This window comes from Carassius auratus, chromosome 50 (genome assembly GCF_003368295.1).
Source record: "Carassius auratus strain Wakin chromosome 50, ASM336829v1, whole genome shotgun sequence".
Lineage (NCBI taxonomy): Eukaryota > Metazoa > Chordata > Actinopteri > Cypriniformes > Cyprinidae > Carassius > Carassius auratus.
The window spans coordinates 12316515-12342852 of NC_039292.1; the positions used below are offsets into that span (position 1 = coordinate 12316515).

Genomic DNA, 26338 nt, shown 5'->3' on the forward strand with positions numbered 1-26338 from the left:
ATTTAACTCATGCAGCCATAATTACAATAATAATAGTGAAAAAATACCACTACTATTACAACAACAAAAATAAAACTAAGAAGTACATTTTAATTTAATTTTTGGCAAAATTAGTTAAACAAAATATTAGTTTTTGTAGTTTAGACGTAGTTAAAAAATCTATCGTTTAATTCTATGCAATGCAGATGCTTCAAATATAATAAGTAAATAAATAAATTGCATACACTTCACAGCATACACACTGCATATTTATTTTTTTAAAAGCAGGGCAGTATGCCAATCTAAACATAACCAAACAAATGGCAGCAGGCATTTAGAAAAAGCATCTAACGTTAAGTAGGAAAGTACTCTTACCCAAATATCCTCAAACAATATCTATCACACATGATGTGCTACAAAAGGACACTTTGTACAACAGGACAGGTAATACCTGTTACCAGTGACTGACACTCAAAAAATTAAAAACAATTCAGGGTCAGAACTACTGTTATTCTAACAGCAAGGTCAAAGGAGCTTCTCATTATATCACACATATACATACATATACATACATATACATACATACATACATATATATATCTATATATATTTCAGGCCAGTGAAATAAGGTTCTTCAAGTTTATGCACCTGAATCACTGGCCTTTCAAACAAAGTCAGCAGTGCACAGTACTGTTGTATAGTGCACAGGGGAAGTGTGGCAAAAGGTAGCAGAGGTGTGGTCTGGAAGCCTCAGAACCTGAAGTGTTGCTGGCTGCTTGCTTAAGCCGCAAAAACCGAAGACCCAGGATGTAGGGGAGTGTGGGATGCCTGGTCCTCGTGGCTTCTAGATTTACTGGCTAGACCAGAGCCTGTCCGTTCTGATATGAATAACGAGGGTAAACCCCATCTGTGAAGCATGCCTATGGGGCAGATATGCTTAACTGGTAACATTTGGCTCTGCCTGACTCAGTAATGAACACTGAGACACAGTGAGGGTGGCTGTGGTCTAATATACGAGGAGAGATGGGAAAGACTTTACACTTCTGAGCCTGGGATCAGAGACTGGAGATCAGAGAGAAGTTAAGTAAAATAGAGAGAGGAGAAGAAAGAATGGGGCAGTATACTAGGGCTGTCAATGTTAAAAAATTAACATAGATTAATGCAAAATTACTGAAGCACAATTTCTAGGGACAGAAAAAAAAATCTATTTGGAAATGGATAGAATGTGATGGACAATGTTATCTTTATAATGGATAGAGTGAGATGGAGAAATGTATAAAAGAATACTTTTAATATACTAAGAGATTTAAGAGAAATGTATGTACAGAGTACAGAGAGAATGATATAATGTGGTGGGCAGATTTATGAAATTAATATAGAATATATATGATGGCAGTTGTAAAATATGAATGCATAGAATGTTTTAAAGAGGTGTATAACAGAACAGGTCTATAAAATAAATGTATAGAACGTCCAGAGAGACTGATAGAATTTGATAGACAGATTTATTAAATGAATGGTAAGAACATATTGAGGAAAAAACAATTATTTGGTGCACAAACATAAATGAGGAATGCACAGAATGCATGGAGATGACAGAATGTCACGTGGAGATATAGAATCAATTAGCAGAATGCAATAAAAAAAGGTGGACAGAATGTGTTAGACGTATGTATACAATGAATGTGTAGAACGCGCAGAGAAATGTAATTGCCAGATGGAAAGAATGAATATCTAGAGTTTAAGGAGATATTATTGTAGAGGGGAGGTAAGGGCATCATCTTTAAATGTGACAAACCCCAGACTGGTCTGGTGATTCTTGGGTTATGAAGTTATGAAGCTGGCATCCAAGCATCTCATACACCAGTGAACATCCTGGAGCTCTCCACACAGCAGCAGAAGAGCCAAAGTGGAGGGAAGTCTTGGAACTTGGACAACCGTCTGTCAGCCAAAAGCACTGGCTCCACAACTATGCAAACTCGCATCACTCTCTGGCCATCTTGTGTTGCAGCACATTTAATTAAGACCCATCTTACCAGATTTACAGAGGCGTGTTTGTGTGTCTTAGTCAGGACAACACCCTGCGGATTAGCAGGATTGGTAACTTCATACCCCTGAGGTTCTGAGCAGAAGCGAGGCCTTAAGGCTGATCTGAGAAAAGATCTTCCATTACTGTTGCAACGGCAAGAGTCTGGATTTTGGTTTCAAGGGCTGATCCCTAAACAGCACAAAAGGGGCTGGTTCTACAAGGTGTCACATTGCAGTTGAGGATATATCCATGAACACTACACCAAGTGCACTGGAGGGGAAACAGTCCTTCTGGTGAGCCAAAGGGAGAAAGGAGTGTCAAGCTCGGTGAGGGGGAAACCTCAACTTCGGCAATGAGATCACAGCAAGTGCAAGAGCTCGGCTACTTGGGAATTAGCTTCCGAGTGGAAGCCACCTTGTGGGACTGATCTTGGCTCTGCACCCCTCATCTATGTTTAACCTTAACTGGTGTAAGAAAATCCCTAGAACTGGTCTCAGTTCAGAGGAGAAGGGCAGCATTCACCGACAGTCATGATCAGTGTCCACATGAGGGAACAAAGACTTAGTTCTCACAGATTGACTGTGCATGATGAACTTCACATCTCCTGACCCTGAAACAGGAGACAGTGGAGCGGGATGAAAGTGAAAGGCCTGACAGAGGCAATTTGAGCCTAACCACTGAACCCAAATCAGCATCGTCTGATTAATCACAGCTTACAGCAAAACCTGTGGTAATGCTGTTAGTGTCTACTCCACTTCGAGAGTATGAGACAAAATATATCTGAAACTTGCCATGAAACGATTTCCTTGAGGGAAAAAGGGCAATTTAACGACTCAAGAAAATATGCTTTCTAAATCAGTCAATGTGTCTAAAACCCTGCTGGATCCATGACACCTTGCGGTTGATGCATAAGAGTCAGGAAGTTTGGAAGGAATGGGGTCGGGAGCTGAATACGCCCTGAACCATTTCCCACCCCTTTTCCTGTTCTCTCTCCCAATACCTTCTTGTTGCTTCACACCAGGAGTGCTCAGTCTTGCTTTTATTGATCTACGTTCCTGCATAATATGAATCCAAAATGCATGTGCGCCAAATAATCAAGGTTTAGGAGTACTTTGAAAGACTACAGACAGAGCAGAAACATAGCAGGAAGGTAGATATCCAGAAGCAGGATAGCGCAGGAATTTCTCTATTAAGCCCCTTTCACACTGCGATTCTGGAAAATACACGGGTAATGTGACCTGGCAATTGTTCCCGGGTCACTAGATTTTGCCCCTTTCACACTGACTGGGAGTTTACAGAATATGTGCGTTCGTTCATATGCAACACGTAAATGTCCCGTAATGACACGTGACATCAGGATGTGACTTATAATGTATGATTCGGAAACGCTAGGCACATCAAACTTTCTTTAAACTGGCGAATGATCTCAGCTTCAGCGCTGATAGTGAGGAACTACCCGATTTCTGCTTCGTTACAATTTGCACATATTTTTTCGTTGCGAACGTTGATCCGCCTTCAAAACACCTGGTAAACGAGTCGCACGATAATGTGCGTCATAACTACGACACACCCTTTACGGCATTAGTTCTGGCTTTTGTTCACAGATAGCTCGTTCCGGGACTGAACCCAGCAATGTTACTAGGTTCCCAACCCAGGAATCAATCCTGGGACGTGTCTGCGTTCACACAAAAGGCAATCCGGCAACTTTCCGGATCCAACGTGCAGTGTGAAAGGGCCTTTAGTTAACTTTAGAAAAGAAAGTCCCCTGATCCGAAGCAGATACACCACCATTTCAATCTATTCTGACTGCAACACATGCCACAACTCATAAGCCAACACGTTGTCATTAGCTCAGCACAAGCACTCCTTGACAAGCTTTTATTGACTTTGATGATTATCGATATTTAATCCCACCAAATACACTGGTAGTCGGTGACAGAAACACAAAGCACAGGCTGTAAGAACAAATCCCAGGGTCTGGCAACTGCAAGTAAGCAGAGCAACTCAGACATGTCTAACACGAACCACAAAGGGACAACTTCCTGGCCTTCAGCATAGTGAAGAATGATGGAATGGAGCGCTGACTTGATTAAGAAAGATGCTGATTATGCTGCTGAGCAGGACTATTAAAGAAAAGAACTGGCACTGGAGTTTCTCACAGATATTCAGTGTCAGAAGCCAAAGGATGTTGGGAGAGACACTAGAGTTGTCATAACCAGCTGCGTGGCATTATAGCACGCAACAGCTGGAACAGAACATAGCTGGCCAATAAAGGAGGAGCTATGACTTTCGAAGAAACTCCAAAATCCATGTGGAATGGTCAGACTATAGTTTGGTAATGAAACAGTGGAGATCAAGAGAGTTTCATTCAAATAGTTCTGAAACACATCAGCAGCATGGTTGAAAATTATTTCAGTATAACTTTCTTCCTACATTTTTACACACCTTACAATCAGGCCCAGACGAAATATGCATTTTTTTTTTCATTTCAACACCACATCTCATGTGTTATATTGTGTTTTCACAATGTAGAAAAAACAAATCACTCCGACAAAGTTTAAAGAGCAAATTTAAAGTATGTAGAAGGCAACAGTGCAGCATCACAGTGATTTGTCTTTTCTGCAAGTCAGGGTTAGAGGTCAAAGGCGGGATACCGCAAGCTGTGACTGTGTGGTTAGCCTCTGTCAGCAGTTGTGCATGCACAAACACACTACGACACACACACACACACACACACGTGGGTGGGCTGCAGTCAGGAGTTTACAGTGCGGGGAGACAGAGCCTTAGGGCCACTAGATGACTATCAGCACAGGCTCTGCAGGGCTCACGTCAGACACTGGGAAATGAGCTGCTGATTGATGGAGCTGTTGTCTCTGGTCTGAACAACAAAACTACAGTGGACCTATTTATTTAGAAAGGAATGAGGTTATCTACTGGTCTGGGGATGTTTGGGAATGGTGCAACCACTAGAAATAGATACTGTAGACCTATCATGCTATAGTAATGATATTTTTAAACCTTAAGAACCCTATAGTGCTGATTAACTACAATACCCATGGTAACAGGTAATTAAAAAGCAATTCAAAGAATACCACAATATAATAATGAGGTCCCAGGATAGGCCATGCTACTTTTTTTGAAAACGGATGACAATGATGGAGAAATAAAAAAAGTACAGTAACATTAGAAACCACTCACCGACCAGTCACAGCAAAACATAACTTGCACATCCCATGAAGAAAAGCTGTGGCTTGCTCGAGAAAGGAAGCCATCTTGGGACTCTCATCAATCGGTCCTTGTACAGACAGGAAACAGCCGTACAGCTTGTCGATCAATCCCATGTTCACCACATAGCTGAAGAGGGGAAAAAAGCCAAAATGAGTCAGACTTAACAAAAAACTGAATAAATTGTTAACATTTGTTTTCTGTTGTTCGCCATTTTGGATTAATTTTCCACCAAGTAAGCCACACTACTTGGGATTTCCTTCTCTAGGGTAAATGTAATATTGGGCCAAAATGAGATATCTATAAGAGCAGCATGTAGTTTTGGACTTTCTGTAAGAGGCTTCAGTGGGAGCACACTTATGATGCCATAAATGTTGTCTAAGTAGACAGCTCATGGTCAAGTAGGCCACTGCAATCCAGAACACTCTTGGCCTGAAATCTGAGCCCACAACTCTGCCCATTACGTCTATATCTCTAATTTGTCTGGTCAAATGAAAGGTCTCATGATCGTGTTGGTCCGCACCCTCCTGGCTACAAATCAGGCCTAATTACAGTATTAGTGGATGACTGCATCTCCGAGTGCCAGCTTAGATCTAGAACAGGAGGAAAGCCCCCCTTCTTCCCTCATGGCTCAGGTATTCTGTCCCTCCACCCTCTCCCACCTCCGGCACCGCCGAAAGTCTCCTGGCAGTCAATCACTGGACCTCCCAGCGAAGTCTGGGCCAGCATTCTGTGGCTCCAGCGCTGCAAAGAGCTGAGTCAGACGCAGATCCACATCTCACACACACCACTCTGTTTCCCAGTCTCCCTAAGTCCACCCTTTTCACCTTCATTTTCTCTTTTTCTACTTCGCTTTTGTTACAGCTGTCAGTCAAATGAGGCTGCACTCAATAAAGGTAATTTCAACTCTCCCTCCTCCTCCTTATCAACAGGTCGGCCATCACCTGAACTAAATCTCCTTGTTATGGCTTTATCCTTCTCTTGGGTTTGGCTCGAGCAGAAAGCGCCTTTCCACACACCATTGTGCAGCCTTTCAGACACTTCATCCAGCCAACAAGAACCAAAGTGATCAGTCATAATTAGTTCCAGCCAAAGGTGTGATTTTCCACCAGGAGTTTTTCCACCTACATCAAATTCAATTCTACAAATTCTGACCTACATCATTTGGTTTTCACTTTATTTTCAACATCTGACAGATACTAAGAGAAATGCAACAATTTGTTGGACTTATGACCAGCTGCTAATGCTTACATTGAACCTTGGTGGTCATTTGGGAAATGGACGTTTGAATCTGGTCTTCGTACCAGTTCTATTCCCCCAATAAATCAGTTTCCTTTTTACTTCTGCAGTCAGTGAACATTGCAATAGTTAAAAAACTTTAAAGTATAAAAACTTTTTATAGTCTTGTTTATGGTGTCAAAACGGAAAAGGAAAAAAAAGGTCTACTTTATTTCTTCCCTGCGGTTTTATTTTTGGTGATCCAGCCACTACTTGGCCTGTTCCGGCCATGTCTGTAAGGTCACTCCACGGTCACAGCACTGGGGTTGAGACTGCTCGTGTCAAACAAATCACAGGAGGGAAAACTGAGGGATTGTGGGAAGCTTGGGATTCTTAGCAGGCTGGGCTGTCTGCCTTTCCTCAGAGAGCAGGGGAAAGCCCAGCACTGGCGCTCTCCTCCACACAGCCCTACTCTTATGTGGAGTTCAACTTCAAGTCGCGCACTTCCAGAAGGGAATTTTGGCTGATGCGGAGACTAAAAACTTTGGTTTAGAGCACGGATATAAGGAGGAGTTTCAAACTAATTTAGCAAGAAGGTGAATCCAAGAACATACTCTATCCAACCAGCCAGGTCCTATTAGATGCACAAGGCTATTATGTCATTAAATTGGAATAGTCTTTTGAACAAATTTCCCAGACTGTCTGTCAAGCTAACCTCTGGATCCATTCCAAGAGGTCATTCCCTACACAAGGGATCTCATACCAAGAAACTAGTGTAATTTTACATCGCAAAAAATATTTTTGCTAACAAAAGCCATGTTACTCTTTATGGTTGTATGATGTGTGGTTAGTGTGAACCCAACAGTAGCGACTGTTGGTATTTGTTTTCAACGCAGCTAGCTTGCTAAGTTACTAACATCAGTGTGCTCCTATTATGCCATTTTGAACATAGCCTTTCATGTAGCGTGTAAAGTTGTAAATCCGAAAGTGCACGATAAGTTGTTGTCAGTAATACGAATCCCACTTCTGTGACGGCTAAAGGTCACATGTTAACATTTGCATTATTGCCTCCCTATGTTCTACCATACAAGGCAGAAATATTTATAAGTGATGCAAAAGACTACGCACGCTAGGCATTAACGTTTCCATTGTAAACATGGTAAATGTGACCACTTGAAGAAATCAGACGTCAGCTTCTTATTCTCGATCACAATCATGTATTTATTTAGTAAAATTTTATCTGTCACAAGTCTCGTCTCAAGAGTTTATCTCCGCGTAGCAATGTCATAAACATAAATTAACGTTTTTTATTCAGGAGATAAATTCAGAGGATAAAACTATAGAAATGATAATGTGATATATATACCCTACTGTGACTACAAATAAACAGAAACCCACTTGAATGAATAAGCAGGCTATGTTTATAAAGCTTTTTCTGTGTGACTAATTTTAAATCCTGATAAATTCATTCATTATGATCAATGTATCACTGTTTATAGTAAAACATCGATGCTTTTGGATTTAAATATTTAACAAAGCATGCAAACAAACGGCGGCTTTTATCATCTTCGTTTTGTGATCGCGCTAGTTCCAGTGACTTATTTCTTATTACTTTGTTGGTGAAATGATGGGGTTGCATGACGTTGTTCCCGAGAGGCGTGTAAAGGGTGGGTTTTAGTGAAGCGCAGTGTACCTTCTGGCGCGTCAGTGAAGGCAGCACTGACCCGACAGTGGAAAAGTGGCTAGTGTGAATGCTGTATTTCTAGCAATCTCAGGATGTACTTTAAGTGGCATACATAGTTAATTCTTTTTTTATTTTTTATTACTCGAATGATTCTCAATTATTCTTCTAGTGCTCAAATAAATCACTTATACAATGTCAAAGATTCTGTCTTGTTTCATAATATAAAAACTATGCAGTGGTTTGTTTAATAATTAAAATAGTTTGTAGAACATTTCAATACATTTGGTAAATGTTTTTCTTCAAACGGGGGGATGGGCAGGGGTCTAGATGGGGAGGGGTCTCAGAAATGTTCCATGGTATCTTCTTCTGGATTGCTACTGGAATGATTTAATGTATTTTTATATGAAATAATAAAAACATAAAAATAAATCAGTGTGGTACAATTTTTTTTTTCAGGGAACTTCAGTGTCTATAATCTTTCTGAGCATTATCAACTCTGGATGATGAATAGTAAAGCCCAAAGGGTCTTCTTTCCAAAGACACCAAAATTGTGTGTGTGGAACTGTTGCAATTTTAAGTTAGGTAGGTCATTTTCAGTTGTGAGTCCCATAATGGGGGGTGCAGGTTAACAGGTTAAAGAAACTATTTTTCTGTCTCCAATTGACTGATGAGCTTTAAGACCAGGATAGAACTTCACAAATACAGTAAAAAACAACAAAAAAAGCCAGGTTATGCTGTGTACACTTTTTATATGAGCACAGTTTTCTCTGTTGTGTTCAAAAATGGACATAATAGCATTCAAGAACCTGGATCAGGAAGAGTCGCACAAAAAAACTAAGTAATAACCTGATGAGATCTTGAGCACGTGTGTTGAAGTTCTCACTGGCAACAGGTCTGCTCTTGGTGTCCGGAGTGCTTATACGTGGAGCCTCTCCATCCAAATTAGGTGGGTACAACTGCCCCAGCGCTGTGGCAACTGTCTGCAGAAGTCCTGTAGTCAAACCCTCAAAGACCTGCTTATTGACACTGCGGCCGAAGATGGACTTGTCCTCATCTGGCACGAAGAGCTACGGAAACAGGTATAGATGTGTTAGTCGTCATTGTGAGTAGAACTGTAGTCACTACCCTGATCCTACCAAGAAACGAGACAATGGTGTCTAGACACGCTGGAGCTTTCAGGTTTCATCAAGAGCGCGTCAAACACGGGAAGGTCTAAAACTACAGTCATGTTCAAACAACTGTAGGCATTTTCGTTAAACTCTGTTTTGAGCTTTGATGTGGTGTTATTACCGTCACTATCACCATTAATGATGTTTGTACTGCTGCGAATCCTTCTAGTGCTGCAGTTTACAATAAACACAATCAAATTAATTACATCCCTAAAAGATGTACAGTATTCTAAGCAAACAATGAAACCGATTTGGAAAAGTCTACAGATACCTTTTTAAATTTGCAAACACTTGCTCAACTGACTGACGGCGGCCTCTTACACCAATCTTAGCAGGGACAGACATCCGAGATCACTCAACAATGGCCTGTGCTGGTCTCAATATCCAGCCCAGCACTGTTGCACAATAGACAGGGTCATTTAAACCTCGGCTTGCATTTTAAAACACGTCCCATTAAAGCAGAGGGTACAAATAAAAAGGATCCTGTCCTCTTTTGTTTCCACGCGCAAGTCATTAATCTTTGGTTGGAATCCTGATCTTCTAGCGCATAAATAACTACAAGGGCGCTGCTCTATTATTCATCAGCCATGGGTTATAAATTGGTAGTTACAACTCGAAGCGACATTGCACTGGTGGTGTGCCAGTGGAGCACATATGAGAACTCTGCAAGGTATTCCCTTGTTGGCGGGCAGCACTGGCAGGCTTGAGAAAGATGGGTCATTTAACAAGAATGTTCCTTGGGAGCAAGGATTGGGAACTTAAATAGGTTTTTTTTAGTTAATGTTTATACATCAAAGAGTGATGCATGCAAGGGCAATAACTTAAACTGCCTTCAATGATAATTATCTTTCATGTCAACCACTATCACAAACAAAATTAAAATTGTGAGTTAATTAAACTAAGCAAGTTTACAGCTACCTACCTGAACGCTGAATAAAGTCTGTTGCTGCCACAGAAATACAAGTACGCATATTTAGACCGTACAATTGGACAGTGCACTTTTGCATTTGTCTAGAAGTATTTTTATTCTGTCCAAAAAAGTTATTTATACTTTGGTAATTTATAATTAACAAAATAATTAGATTTATTTAAAAAAATTACAACAAAAATGAAATTAATGTTTAACGCAAATAACAGTAATATTGATGTTAAAAAATGCTATGAAAAGTAAATATGCTTTTCTTTTAAATAAATGAATGTTTAAAGAGTAACTAAACGCTAAACCAACTTTTTTTAGTTAACGATCTATAAGAATGGGGCTTTATTAGAGCGGTTCATTGATTCGAGTAACTTTTTTGACATTTGAGTATAAAGTGTTTTAATTCTACAATATATGGTGTAAAAACGTCTGAGTGCTGCCCTCTTCAGGTTGAACGGTGGCTACTGCAGTTGATTTTTCCTATTGGATGTTGCGGTGGCAAGTGATGCAAGCGGTGGCAGGTGACGTAAGAGGTTTCCAGCTCACCACGCCCCTTGGTATGAGCTACCACGCCCTTGGGAGTATAAAACCATCTTGTTATGTCAAAATCACTGTAGTGAGTCAGGAGTTGGAATTGCGAGTATTGAAAACTATCAAGATAGACTATTATAGCATCTATTTAGCATTTCAATTATATAGTTATTCAGATCTTCAAGATAGCGTAGATTTATCTGTATTTAGTACAGTGGTCAGGATGGTACGTAGGTGTGTTGCTGGTTGTGACAGCCCTGCTGGACTGCATAGTTTTCCAGCAGACTTTAAAATTAGGCACCAGTGGTTGTGCACTTGGCCTGGAAGACCGTGAGTTCCCGCCTAGAGCTGGAGTGTGCAAACTGCATTTTGCACGGGATTGCTTCTCCGACGCAATGGAGGTGGAAATGGGCTTCTCCACACAGCTCGCGCTGAAAACGACGCAATGCGGGAGTTAAGACCGCAGTTTCTATAGCGTCTCTGACAGCAGCTGTCAATCAATCCGTCACTGCGGGTCTCGTTCATGCCGCTCTCGCTCAGCCCCGCCCTCGGTTCTTCCCCTCTATCTCCGCTGTGATCTGCCCACTTTTCAGCATTTTTCAAATATTGTCAGTGGGTGGAGTCAGGCTCTGACCAGGGGTTTAGTTACCCTTTAAAAAGATGAAGGAGTAAAAAAAATAAATTATATAACTATTAATATCCAAAAATATTTTGAAATTTGCTATATCGGACAATTTGATGCGTCTTATATTAGGTTAAATGCATTAAGGTGGTTTTAGACAAGTCAGACATCATTGGTTAAAAACAAGAAAAACAAACAGACTTTAGCACAGGTACAGCCCATGTTAAAATGACAGTTTTTACAGAGGAGTAAGTTAGTGTACTGAGAGAGCAGGCAAAACCAGCTACATTCTCCACAAATCTAATTACAGAGAAGGGAAGGGTGGACGCCAATACTGGCAACAGTGAAACACACACACACACACACACACACACACACACACACACACACACACACACACAGGTAAACTGCTACATACGTCAGCTTGCAAAAATAACTTGAAAATTGCACTTTACTGTATTTTTCACTTCATTTGGGTGAATATTCTGTCCGTTTCTATCAGTCACATATCAAACAATCAGTGGGCTGACTGACTGGTGAGCAGAGTCTGAAATAAACTCCTGTACCCCCAGGAAATATTAGGTCTCTTAGACTGGAATGCACACTGACTGGGGCTTAATGATTTGCCAAACCAATGCTTCTTGCGCAAAAACCCCCCCATATGACTCAGTCACTATTTCTTATTCACTGATTGTACGCACATATTAAACATGTATGCACAGACACGATTAATCAATATCTGCAGCTACATTAAAAAGAAATGTGAAAAAAATACATATTCGTAAATTAATAAAAGTGGGATATTTTCTGCATGAAAATGCAGCCAATTATGTATAATTTTGGTAGGAATGTTAAGCACCTGTTGCAAATTCAGTGGAAAATTTTTCTGTACTGTTTATGATGTTTTTTTCAATCAGTGTCCAATGGCCTCTTCGTGTCTTTCCATACTTTGTCTCAATGACATCTTAAAAAGCTTGAAGCATAGCGTGAGCTTGGTTCTGAAACCCCCTTTTCCAAAAATCAAAGGATGGTGGGAGCGAAGGAATTGGGGGGCACGCCAAAATACAGAAAAAAAATAAGGGACAGCCGCAATGCGAAATGTGATTCAGCAGTGGCGCTTTCCCAGAACTTAAGATGATTCAGTGAGTCATATAAACAAGAGAAATGTTGTATGTATTAAAATCCATTTTGGCGCATGCTTTAAACTGGTAGATGAGCTACATATGCTCTGGCAAGATGAACAAGGCAGAAATGACCCTTTAAACATGACAAACAGTACTTCAGGCCTTTAAAAGCTGAAGTGGAAGTCGCATCCTAAAAGTATAAGCTCACTCAAAAATGAAAATTCCATCAGTTTCTACTCTCCTCTCATGTCATTCCAAACCCAAAGGAATTTATTTTTCAAGTGCAACACAAAAGGAGGAATTTTATGCAATGTACTGGTCGCTCTTTTCCATCAAGTCATAATAAATGGGAACTAGAGGTAACAAGATTCAAAAGGTATCATAAATACGGTCTATGCACTCACTTACTACATTCTTTGGTGGCCTTTTTGTCATTGTTGACCTTTGAGAGATTTTAGTTATTTACTTATAATAAATTGCACTGAGTTAGTGAGTTGAACTTGCAAACCATATCAGTCAGATGTGTGAATGAATCATTCAGATGGATGTTAAAAATTGTATAAACTGAATCACTTAAAAGATTCGACTAAAAACAATGATTCATTTATAACAAATCTCTTCTCCTCTCTTTTCAGCTTCTAAGCAGTGTATAAACCAGTTCTATGAAACGTTTGTAGTGTCATTTTGTAGCTACAAAGCTTAAGTACTTATTCACAGGCATTATATGGAAAAGTAGCGGCGAGGATATTCAAATTTTGGGATGCATAAAGGTTTGGAATGACATGATAGTGATTTTTTATTTTTGGGTGACCTCTTCCTTCAAATGACAGTAGTATAGTGACAAAAGCTTGGATTTATGGCACATATCAGACTACAACGGAGCTGGATTAGGCAAACTCAACTAAATACTCACTGTTAACTGATGGAGGAGAAGGTCCATGAGAAAGGTAATTTTGTTGCTGTAGAGAACATAGGAACAGTTGTTGTGGCAGTGTACGCAGGACAGGTAATACGTGTTCACGGCAGTGCAGAGGGACCTAAGAAAAAGAGAGAGAGAGAGAGAGAGAGAGAGAGAGAGAGAGAGAGAGAGAGAGAGAGAGAGAGAGAGAGAGAGAGAGGGGGGATTAGTTTTCCAAAAGTCTACTGCTTCTCCTGTTTTGAGTTTTACATCCAAATGATCAGAATACAAAGCAGGTCCCATATAAACATTTCAGAGTTACTCCGACTCACAGTGCAAAAAGATCAGATGAGTCAGGTTCTGTGTCGTAATACAGTAAGGTTATCTGAGGAAACTGACACTTAAGGCTCGGAGTGCGAACATCGCATGCAATCCAAGAAGCATGACAACACTTGGAATATCACGCTCAAGGGAGTTTCTCTCAGGAACAGCTCCTTACGCAACGCTGAAGATAAACATGAGATGTGCCCCGATGAGGGCTCCGTCACTCACAAAACAAAAATGACCATGGTATTACTATGATTTTTAACATGGTAATGGTAATAACATTTTTATTTTGACAACCATGATGGTAATACCATAGTACCACCACAGTAAAGGTGTCTGTAGTACTGTTACTTTAAATGGAAAGCAAAACAAAACAGACACCAAAACAGAAAACAAAATAAAGCAAAAGAGAACAAAAACTAATTTTTTAAACTTTCTGTTGCCATGGAATATGATGCAAAATGTGTTTGTGTGTGTATTATATATATATATATATATATATATATATATATATATATATATATATATATATATATATATATATATATATATATTAGTACTGCCCACAGCTCTTTATTGTAAGGGATCTTACAACCGACTCAATTAGATGAAATGGAGAAGAAATGGATACCAAACATCTGCCTTGCTTTCGCGTTTCCACCATCTCTTTCTCCAACTCGTTTTCTCATGGCTCAGATAAGAGTCTAGCCGTCAGCGCCTTCGTGCCAGCAAGCCACTGTCAGTCAAGCCTCTGTATTTTGTCTGTTCCACACCAGCCCAAGAGGAGATTAATGTAGCTGATAACTGACCAGACCACTCCAGACCCCCAATCCACCCCTCTTCCCAACCACCCTTTCATTAGTTAATATTTTCTGACAACTGTATATTTTATCCCAAAGCAGAGTGGCGGAGCCCTATCTGCCGTACAGACAAATGGAATCTGACTTTTCTTTTTCAAACCAGGCCATGTTTACTTCCAGCCATAAACATTTTGATATCCACCGCAACCGTCACCATCTGTTCGGCATTTTCAGCCAAACCGTATTGGCACTCGTAATAAAAATAGCACAGGGCTAGAAGGCCTCGGCCTGTCAATAACTTCCACCCGGCTGACAAAAACACCAGTGTATATTTTACCCACTGGCGGGCTGATCAGGGAGATAGCGGTGCGAGTATTGACATAGCGGTGTAAAAGCGTCAGACATGGAGTATGAGACCACAGGGAAAACATTGTGCCTGGTCTGCTGGGAAAGGATCCAAGTATTCCCCACACGCCTCATAGCTTTGCACTTTCAAAGCCGCTTGATCGTGACCCATTATAAAAATCCTGTGTAGCCGTTTTTATGTGCACCGTTATTAATCGACAAGTTTTCACCTCGTTTGAGCGGACGATAAACACGGTTGACAAGAGTGTGGAAAGAGGTCTTGTTCAATTAATACGCAACGTTTGAAAACTGCTTGACTGCCAGCGGAACATTGATTCACCAAAGTGTAAACATTGAAGTGTTTCCTTTGTATTGATAGAAGGATACTGGTGAGTGTAACAGAGCTTGGGGCGAAAGGAGGAGGAAAGGAAGGACGGATGGTCATGGGTGAGTGGAGTGATACACCAGGCTCTGTTCAGTCAGGGAAGGGAAACGTGAGATCCCCTCCAACCTGTGCACTCTGGGCAGCAGACCAGGACTGCCTCGGCCACACTGATTTTCCACCACAACTTGTGTAACTCTGAACAGCTTTTTAAAAATGATTTCCATCAAATGCTCAAAATTTTCAACACGACTGTTTGGGCGAGCAGGCTTCTGCTAAATAAAACCTAAAATAGTCTCATCTGTGCTTGTCATGAAATTTGAGGTATCCATATTGATTTTAGGCAAGTTTTTAAAGGATAAGTGTCAAATGTCCAGGTAAGGATTGAATGACTGGCCTCAGTGTCAAGGTTCACTTAGGCTTCTCAAATATAAACAGCGGACTGACGGTTTAAGCACAAGATTATCACATTGTAGTATGACACATTAAGGAGTAACAGATATTGTGTTAAACCTACCAAATCATAACATGTATATGAAGTGCAATACAACAAATTGATCACTACAAATGTGTACATTGTGTATTTAATTTGTAAAACTATTCTAACAACGTATCAAATGTAGATTACATTTGCGTTAATAAGCCACAAACTCTTGCATGAGCTCATAAAAGATTCACAGTAAACCTGATCTAGGCGCACGTTCACGGGGTTTTGAAGGTATGACCGAGGCTATCTGATGCCTGTCCAATAATGCGTAGGGAGGAATGTAAGGAGTGGGGGTGGGGCAGCCCCAGGTGGTTCGCATGGTTAAACGGCAGATTATAGAGCACACGACTAATTTCTTTACACTAATCTTATTAAAGTGTAAAACAGCTGTCGACTAGCCAAATCTCAACACCAACCCCCAGCGCTTGCAACGAACCCTCAGTATGAAACAAATAAGAGCAGAATGTCAGGAAAATGCTACATAGGGTTAGGACGCTAAGCTATGAAGATACCAAACAAGTTGCTCTACCTAGCTTCAGTTAATTGTAAATTGCACTTACAAATGAAGCGCTAGAAACTGAGTTTGTCACAAAGAATGAATGCTTAGCACAGCTATCGAATGATCTGTCACTTAGTTATTCATCAGTAGTGATGTAGTGTTGTTTTTGGCGGCTTGTTTTAATTTTAGATTTAGTCTATTCTTTGTGTGAAGCTGACATTTTAGTTTTTAGTAGTTTTAGTCACGTTCATACTCTTTTTAGTCTAGTCAAGTTTCAGTCAACTAAAAGTCTGAGCATATTAGTCTTATTAAAGACAGAATTATCCATGACTATTTTTGTCTAGTTTTAGTCGACGAAAACTGTTGGCATTTAGTCTAGCTTAAGTCAACGAAATTTGTATTTTAGTCTCTTTTTAGTAATACAATTCTATTTAACCCAGTCAATATAGTATAAGGATCTAATAGTATAGACAAAACCAAAATTTTCTTTCAGCCAAACCAATTTCAAACAAGGTTCTTATTATGTTATTGTTACCTTATAGATTCAAGAATGCATCCATTCCAGACAAGGAAGATGCTCTGATTTGAATTTACAACATTTATTTTACACACATCGGTCCCTTTCTGTGTGTTAAACTTTGTTTGTTGTCATCTTCTAAATAATGCCGTGAGTGGGGCTTGAGGAAGTGACGTTGCCTGTGTCTGCGTAGTGCGACCTGACGCAGCCCCTGAAGTGAGACACAGGAAACAGAAATACTGCAAAATAATAATAATAATGTGACTAAACGAGATGAAATAACTTTATAACATTTTGCTTCATCTCGTTTTGGTCAACAAAAATAGAGACATTTTAGCATGGTTTTTGTTTTGTAAACCACATTTAGTCTAATTTTTATTCATCAACATTATTGCATTAATTTAATTTTTGTACAAATTTTAGTCATCTTCACATGACCAGCATTTACGTTGTGTGTCGTCTTGTTTTCATCAAATGATAAAGGCTCGTTGATGATGATATTTAGTTATAATTTTCGTTGACGAAAGCAACACAATAGTGATGGAATATCACATTAACTCTTGCATCGCATTGTCTGATAATTAGACTAAACTATTTGTTTATCAGCTCTGCTAATTCCAAAAAGTGTCTAAAACATTTAAGCTTGTAAATTATGAAAATTGTTTGCGGAGTTTGTCACCAAAAGTGACAAAAAGTTGCAAAATATCATATCTAAATTGTTTTATTCATTTTTGAACTATCAAACAAGTATTTGTTTAGTACTTGTTCGCTTTCAGAAACATTACGTTTAGAAACTGTGCTGTCAAAAGCATCAAAAAAAATTTAGCATGAAAAATGTTTCTAAGACATACAGCATGACAATTAATTAACAGCATTAGTAACTAGGGATGCACAGTTAATATTGCACAATATTTAATGCGCATCTTGTCTTGTCATCTTGGTAAATGTTACAAAATGACTAATTTAAGAAATAAGAAAAAAAATTAAATCTTGACTTTAAAAAAATATATATATTACAGGTAATGTGATGTACATGACCATAAATGAGTGCTAACCAATTATTATCAAATGTGACAAAACGCAACTAAACCATGTCTAAACTATTTTTGACATTATTAAACTAAATAAATAAACTAAAGTTTTGCTGCTGCTGGCTATTAACTGGGAGATCAAACAAGAACCTCTAGCAAGTTATTTTTCAGATGCTTTTGATAGCATTAAGTGCTACAATAGTGTAGACATTGTTGTGATATATTGTTACTTTTAAAGGTTACCTGGGTGAGATATCAAACAAGTAGCTGTGGTTAGTTGTAGTCAGTTCTGGTTTATTTGTTTGTTGTTTGTCACATTAAACACCCATAAAGTTTTACACAAGTATAGACATGACTAAGAATTTCTGGAGCTTTTGACAATAAACTGAGCAGTTTGTCAGCTCAGCTTTGTCAGCTTACACATAGACGCCTCACTTCATCTACCTTCTATATTGACCGTTCAACACCCTGTGCTGCTACTGCATGAGTTATTGGAAGATTTTTTTTAGGCCATCCATCATCTACTTAGATACTTAGAAGTTGTCACTGTCCTGCTTGAAATGGTATCCTTACACCCTAGCCCACTGCCAGCCATAAACCAGGGTGCTTTTCCAGCTCGCTCTCCTCTAATTGACGATGATTAGAGTGTCATCCAACACCGGCCCCCCGTGCATGATCTCTGCCTGTCTCTCCCCTTGACGATGCCGGCCTACGTCAAAGATTTTGAGGAGCAATTTGGTGAAGTGCCATTGTAGTTTGTCTCAGGTTACTCGAGGAGTATGTAACACTGACCCACATGTGCCAGGTCGTCCCCGTGAGCATGCAGCATTCCTCTACCTGAGCGGACCCAAGATTCCCTTGTCACAAGTTACGTTTTGACAACGGCAGGCTGTGTGATGTGAGCTCTGCCACAGGCCACTAGATCACAGCCAGGTCTATAAACAACAGGCATATTGTTAATCTGCTCATAATGAAGCATTATCTTGTAGACATAGGATTAAGTTGTCAGGCTAGCCAGAGGAGATGGCCTCTATAGTGCACTGCACAGGAAAGGAAAAGAAGGGACATCGAGAGAAAGAGTAGGCTAGATGGCAAGAGATAACAGTTAGAGAGCTGCAGATAATAAGCGCAGTGATCTCATCTACTCAAACTGGCTTAACCTCAGTTACCACGAAAATCTGTCTCTCCAATTAGTCCATGAACACAAGTGGTGTGGAGTTGCTTAAGGTGTGCCACAGGGCTCTGTCCTCTACACCTTGCCTTTCTCTATCCCCATTCATTTCACCCCCTGTGGGCTGCTCCTCAGCTTGGGTGGCCTCTGGCCTGGATGGGGGTCATTGGACTGACCTCTGGAACTGAATTAAGGCCATTTAACCCATTCTGAAATCCATAGGCTAGTTCAGAGACAGGGAACCAGATGGCTAAGAAGAATTCAAGATGAGGGGGGAGATCACCCCTAGACTGTCTGTCTGGAATAAAGTTGACGTTTCTCTGCAAGAAACATAGACGTGATCTTGTCAAAATGAAAATTCTTTAAGAAGGTGAAGCTAGCATGCTCTACATTTTGAAGCACTGAACAGACAAACCTGGACATGGCCGCTAACACATATGGAGTCATTTGTAAAGGTCTCTGAGTGACATCCATGTAAATTGGCTATCAAGCAGGAAAATAGCTTCACTTGGGCTTGTATTTCATGTTTCCAAATCTTTCAGCATGATCCCAATATTTGCATTTCAAGCTTTTATTCAAAGTGACTGACAGTGCATTCAAGGTGCATCTATTATGCTTGTGCCACACTCATTCAACTGAGAAAAGTATAAGGCAGGAATGTCCAACCTTGCTTCTAGAGGGCAACTTTCTTGAGTTTAGCTCCAACACATCTGCCTTTAAGTTTTTAGCATTCCTAAAGCCCGTGATAAGCTAATTCAAGTGTGTTCATTAGGGCTATATCTTAACCCTGCTGGAAGGAGGCCTCCAGGAGCAGAACTACACACTTCTGGTGTAAAGTTAAGTCTGTGACCGCCAGTCTAACATCTATACCTGCTTTTCAATGGGAAGTAGTTAAAAAAGAAAAAACCTTTGAGGGACAGAAAAGGGATCTGGAGCTGATGAGAAAAGGTGACGAGCAAATCCGTTTTCCAAGTGCCTGTTAAACAATCCTTCCTTTCATTGCAATCCAAATGACATTTAATTTGATTCTTCCGTTGATCTTTTCCGATATCCTGAATGATTCCAAGACATCTATTCCGCCTGCTGTTTCACAAAAGGCTGGCCATAAGCTGGGGCAAAAGTCCCGGCGAGTTGTCACGCACCACGCGGCGTGCACACACATGCACGCAGATAGACATGCCACATAATGGCATCCTGAAATGAAACCACTTGGAGAGAGCTTGCAAGAAGCTTTCACTGGGCACATTTAGTCATCATGTGACATGGAGATTGAGGTGACAGGCAGTGACGCGTCAATGCGTGCACTTCCACTTAGAAAAGTGAGACAGCCAGAGTCAAACAGAGTCGGGCAATCAATTTAGCAGTCGCAAGTGCTCCGAAATTTCACTGATATGTGCAAGACCTCTGTGATTTCCTGTTGCTGTCCTGGTGTAGTTTTACTAAAAGTCATTTGTGACTTTTTAGCAGTGACCTGTGGACTTGTGAGTGTGTGTGAGGCTATAAGGATGAGTGTGACTGGATTAAGCTCTATTCTAAAAGAGAGGGATCTGTGTGCTGACAGCAGTCTGGTCCAGTGCCCACCTTACAGCATTGACTTCCACTCCTCCTCCTCAGTAGTGACCCCTACTGGGAGACAGTAGGACTAGTCTTTTCCTGCATGGATTGAAAAGCTTCATGTAGTTTGAGTTTGAGCAAAATGTATTACTAATAATAACCTTGACCACCTTATCCCAGACAAACATTGTTTTAGAAGAGGTTTGAGTCTTAATGCTGAGTCTACAGGTTTGAGTCTTAATGCTGAATGCAATTCATTTTTGCTTGTAATCTAAACACAGAAGACACTGTGGGAGTAAAAGCCCATATTCTACTAGCTATAGCAGTAACTGAGAACAGTAGTTTTGAGATGGTCTCCCTATATGTTTTGTGAGTAATACATAACCTTCTACTAATTTTCTACTTCTAATCTTCTACTAATACTTTTAAAATTAATACTAATAAATTTTTTTTTTTGCAGGACACTATAGTTCATTTATGGATACCAAATTAAAATAAAGTGTGACATATTTTACCCAAAAATTCTTCATACAGTGGACTACCAGTAAAACTGATAAATATTTGGGACCAAAAATTATTCAGACACTTTGACCTGACCATGCTTTGCTTAAGTGTTATTTGGCATTATCAAGATGAATTTGTTCTGACACAGTTTACCTCTGAGCTCTTCTCATATTTTATTACCATTTTCTAAACTATAGTGAATAAACTGTGATAATGTATGAAATGTTGAAGGTGTCAGAATAAATTTTGGTTTGACTGTACATTCTTTGCAATGACATCATAGATCAGTTTGATCCCTAAAAACATGCTTCCTAACAACTTCACACATCAAAGGATAAATCCTTAAAACTGTGACCCAAATCTCAAATCCACTTCTCTGTTCTTGAGCATAAATGTTTCTTAAATGTTAAACTGAGATAAGTTACAAATACAACAGTAAATGAATAAAGAAATAAAGAAATAACCACTTTATAAACAAGCATTTGACAATTACAACATAAAAACAAATACACAAGCACTGACCAACCTTAGTAATTTATAGGTGATGCTTTTAATGCCATATGAATTAGTCAAACTGTATTTATGTGTAACTCACTCGCTTTTCTAATAAGCATGACTGAGCCGCTGCAGCAGAGAGAATTTATATGTCCTGTGTTTTTTTGAACATTTGTATTACAGTCCTGTCAAAAAGATGCATGAGCCGTTCTGAGTTGTTGCAAAATCTGAAGTACAAAAATAAAGCAAGCAAGCAACCATTAATTTTCACGTCTTCTAGTTGTTACCAATTAACAGGTAAATGATTAATGCTGATGATGCAAATGTATCATTGTTCGAAACCAAATAAAAACAAAAAACAAACGGTTTTCACTAGGGGTGTAACGGGACGTGTATTCATACCGGACCGTTTTGGTACAGGCTTTCGGTACGGTGCACGCGTGTACCGAATGCAATATTTTGTGTGCGGAACATAGGTACATTTTCGTGTTTCCACATGAACATATTAAGTGGCGGAAGTCTCTACGTTCAGCGCAAATCCCGCCCTGCAGCTGATTCTAAAGTTTTCAAAAGGCATCACGAGTGTGAACACCACAACTAGGAAAAAAATGACCGTAATTCAAATGCAGCTCCCTTCAGCATTTAAACAGACCTTTGCTCTTAATTCTGATCGGTCCAACACAATAACAAATCTGAGCAGGTCTAAAAACTGAAACTGTTGTTGCTGCACTTTACACTTTGGAAAAGTATATATATATATATATATATATATATATATATATATATATATATATATATATATATATATATATATAAATGTTAAATATGAGCTGGCCTACAAGCTGGGATTGGTAATGCTGCACTGTAATCATCGTTATTTATTTATATTTTATTATGTGATATTGTTTTGAGAGAGTATTTTATTTAGTGGAGAACTTTGCAGCAGTATTTTATTTTTTATTTTTTAATTTATATATATATATATATATATATATATATATATACAAATTACAATTTGTAAACAAATTGTTAAAAAAAAGTTTAGAGTAATGAACAACCTGCGGTTTAATGTTTGCACTTCTTTCCCTAATTGTACCGAAAATGAACTGAATCGTGACTTTAAAACCGAGGTACGTACCGAACCGTGATTTTTGCGTACAGTTACACCCCTAGTATTCACACAAACCAGCAGGGGCAGAGGGAGCAATAAAACTCAGGTTCTGACCAGGCAACAGAACCAAGTGTGAAAGCAACCTAGATTCAACTCGCCAGTGTGTTATATATATTATATATATATATATATATATATATATATATATATATTAGTCTGCCGAGTAAATGGTGATTCTATTGCCAAGGTGTGCATTGAGGATTAATTTAATAAAACCTTTTACATCAAAATAATATTTCAGTTAGTGAACGGGTTAACATACAGTTTGTTGCATGAGGTTTACTCATGCAAACAAAATGGCTTTCCTGCTCCAGACATCCAACCCCATTTCCTTCCTAGCTGTCGATTCCCTCCAAAACACTCAGCTCCAAGCCACAGGGTTGCACAGGGACATTAACGGAGCCTCACTGTGGAATTAGCCCATTAATGTAATGCTAACGAGATGGAATCTTTCTCCCATGAGGGTAATATTACAGCGGCATCTCCGTAGTTGTTCTTTTTTGTAAATCACTCAGCTTATCTGAAAGGAGGCGATCGATACGCAGCATTACAGTAAATAGATAAACTAGCGCTGCTGTAAGGGTTAGCGTCTGAGCCAACCATTATAGATGAGGGGGAACGATTAGCACGTATTTGCTTGCGCCGTGCCCTTCACAGACACCTGGTGCCATAGCAAAAGTCACTGATGACAAGAATTCATGGAGACAGATTGTCTTCCAGCGAATTGTCCAAGTTTGCAATTTTAGTGGAAATGTAATCAATTGTTTGCAAAACTGCAATAGTCTGGTACTTGCGAGCATTTTTGCGGTTCTTTGTTCATGAAATTTCCCAGAACTCGCCAACAATGATGTGGATGATTTTCTTGGACATTTTCCCCCATCCCAGAGCGACTGGCCAGCCAGTGCTACCAACTCCAGGGCAAGTTTGGGTTTACAGCCACCTGGATCTCCACTCACGTCTTTGAGAAGCTGGTGGAAACATGTAGGAATAATCTGACCGCTTAAAGGTTATCACAGATTCAGCTCCGTATGGCCTTAGGACACAGACAGTGATAAGGGTAAAGATAGGGTAATTAAAGGAGAAGAAACATAATTGAGGACACTAAAAGAAAGTAGCAAAAAAACAATTACTTATTAAAAAAATTATTACAATTGGTTAATAAGCAGCAGAACAGTTTTGTTTTTTCTTTTGAATATCTAAATACATTATTACTATTTCTAACTATGATTTAAATATTATATTTCTAAGAATTGATAAATCTAACATTGCTTATTATATTTGGACACATTAAAGAAAATATTAAAGGGGTCATGAACTGCCTTTTTATTATCCTCCTCATCAGAATGCTCTGTTTGAACAGTCGTGGCGGATTGTCGACTTGAAAGTAAACGCCCACTGCTATGATTGGCTAACAGTTGTGTATGTTTGACAGCTACATCCTTCATAGATGGACGCTGCTGTGATTTAGATAAAAAATGTACTAAATAGCATCTTGTTGTCTTCTGAGCATCTTTATCGTTTGATTTCTTTGTAGACCTGCATTTTCCTCTTTCGCTATTTAGAGTTTACGTCATAAAGTTTAAAAAGGGGGAGGGGGAATAAGAAACATATCGAGACATATTTAAATTATATCCATGTTGCACAGCCCTACTGGTGTACAGCTGAATTTGAAATTTATTTTGCATATACAGTAGGTTGCACTGACACAGCATGAGACTTTAGAGAGTGAAACACTTATTTACTGATCATTTGGATCTAAGGATAACCATTGTACTTGAGAGACTTTTCAACAAGTCATGACAGAGCTGAGCCTCTTTCATGAAAGTGAGGCTACTCTTTTATTCTCCGAGAGGGACCACTTCAGCGTTTGATTGGACAGGACGTGGGAGAATGACAGAAATGCCTCAGAGATCTTTACCTCCTCCTGAGTGAGTCAAGTGGATCTTTCAAAACAAGAGAGGAGGATAGCGGTAAAAGTGTTTGCACAGCCTGACCCAACATGCCACACACACACACACACAGGTTAAAGTAACAGTTCACAAAAAAAAAAAAAAAAAAAAAAAGACAACCTTTACTCACCCTCATGTTTTTCCAAACCCATATAAGTTTCTTTCTTCCATGGAAGACATTTTTTAAAACATGTTGCTCTGGATCTTTCAAATGTCAAAAAGGATGCAAAATCATCATAAAAGTAGTCTATATGATTTCTATTCTAAGTATTTTTAAATATGATAACTTTATGTGAAAATCAGACCAAACTGTAAAATCTAATTCACTAAAAACGTCCTCCTCCAGTGTGCCAATTTGAGAATTGGATCAGTCTGATTAGTGAACGTAATATTCAGGTTTTCTGAACTGATTTATTCATAAGTTCTAACTCAAACGAACAACTGTTTTTAAAAGAAGAGCACAAAAGTGACCTAAATATGAGTAAGTCTATACATTTGTGTCTGTTATTCATGAAAAGTTATTGTATGCCTTTAGATAACTTGGAATATAGTGCAAGAGTCAAATTATATACTTGTCTGATGCTTTTTTTTTTTTTTCATTAAAGCTCCATGTAACTGTTTAACAGAGCAACTTGTTTGTTATTAAAGATCTCTCCTTCTGAGTTCAATTGAAGAAAGAAATTTGGGTTTGCAATGACATTATTAGCATGTAGATAATGACGGAATTTTCGTTTTCATTTTTTGGGTGTATTAAATCATATAGTCGAATGCAATGCAGTTTCAACCTCTTCAAAAACTGAAGTTCATAAAAATTCATTATAATATTAATGCCCACTTCAAATTTTCTGGAATTAATGACTGAACGACAAGGAGGCGCAGAGAATGAGAGCATGAGAAAAATCAATAAACACTAGATGGCCTGTAAAAGCATTATAAATATAAGTAGCATTTCTCCATTAAGGGAGATTTGGAAAACAGCAAATGCTAATGAGGAAGGCAAAGAGGCTATTGAAGTCCATTAGGAGGTCTCTCTAGTGAAAATAGACGCTCTCCGAGGTTATCTACTGGCCAACGCCACTAGTTCCAGACCCACTATTCAAACCCGAATCCCATTTCCAAGTGACGGATAGGACAAATGTGCTTTCTGTGTACCAGCGAGGGGCCAAGGAAAGACTGCAAAATGGATGATTCAAAAGCAATGCTTTTTATTTTCCAAACAAGGAACATTCTTATTCATTATAAATTTATTGTGACGCACAGCGCTGGAAAGAAGGGAAATGACTTCACAGCTGAGCTGGAGTCACTTTGTGGGATTGGAAGGAGGCCACACATCATGATCAGAAAAATGACAAAATATTTCTGAGTTTGCAAGCAAGAAAAAAAAGGCAGATCTGTGATGACGCCTTAAAATTACAACAACAAAAAATCTTCTTATCCTGTGATTTCATATATATAATTTATATGGCATTCATCTCAATTACTAACACTATTGGGGGGGGAAAAGTGTGAAGGTGAGGCTGTACGTTTATGTTGGTACTCACTTGTGAGGAATACGTGGGACTGCAGTGGGACTGGAGGCCGCGGTGACAACCTGTAGGATCTGTTCCAGAGCGGACAAACCCCCTCCTACCTGAAACGCTTCCTGATCTGCATTATTCTGAAAAAGAGAGATCGAAAAACGGTCAGAAACACCGAGAGGTGAGCAGAC

The 26338-nt window shown here is 39.3% G+C and overlaps 1 protein-coding gene across 5 annotated transcripts in view; it reads right to left on the reverse strand.

The window, feature by feature from the left end:
• LOC113067034 (S phase cyclin A-associated protein in the endoplasmic reticulum-like) overlaps positions 1-26338 on the reverse strand; it is a 109349-nt gene that overhangs the window by 18246 nt on the left and 64765 nt on the right. For all 5 annotated transcript variants that reach the window (XM_026239237.1, XM_026239236.1, XM_026239239.1 and 2 more), the window contains 4 exons: positions 26172-26287; positions 13414-13537; positions 8982-9202; positions 5207-5362 (listed from right to left, as the gene is read on the reverse strand). In XM_026239237.1, the coding sequence (XP_026095022.1) occupies positions 5207-5362; positions 8982-9202; positions 13414-13537; positions 26172-26287 (617 nt within the window). The remainder of the gene's footprint in view (positions 1-5206; positions 5363-8981; positions 9203-13413; positions 13538-26171; positions 26288-26338) is intronic.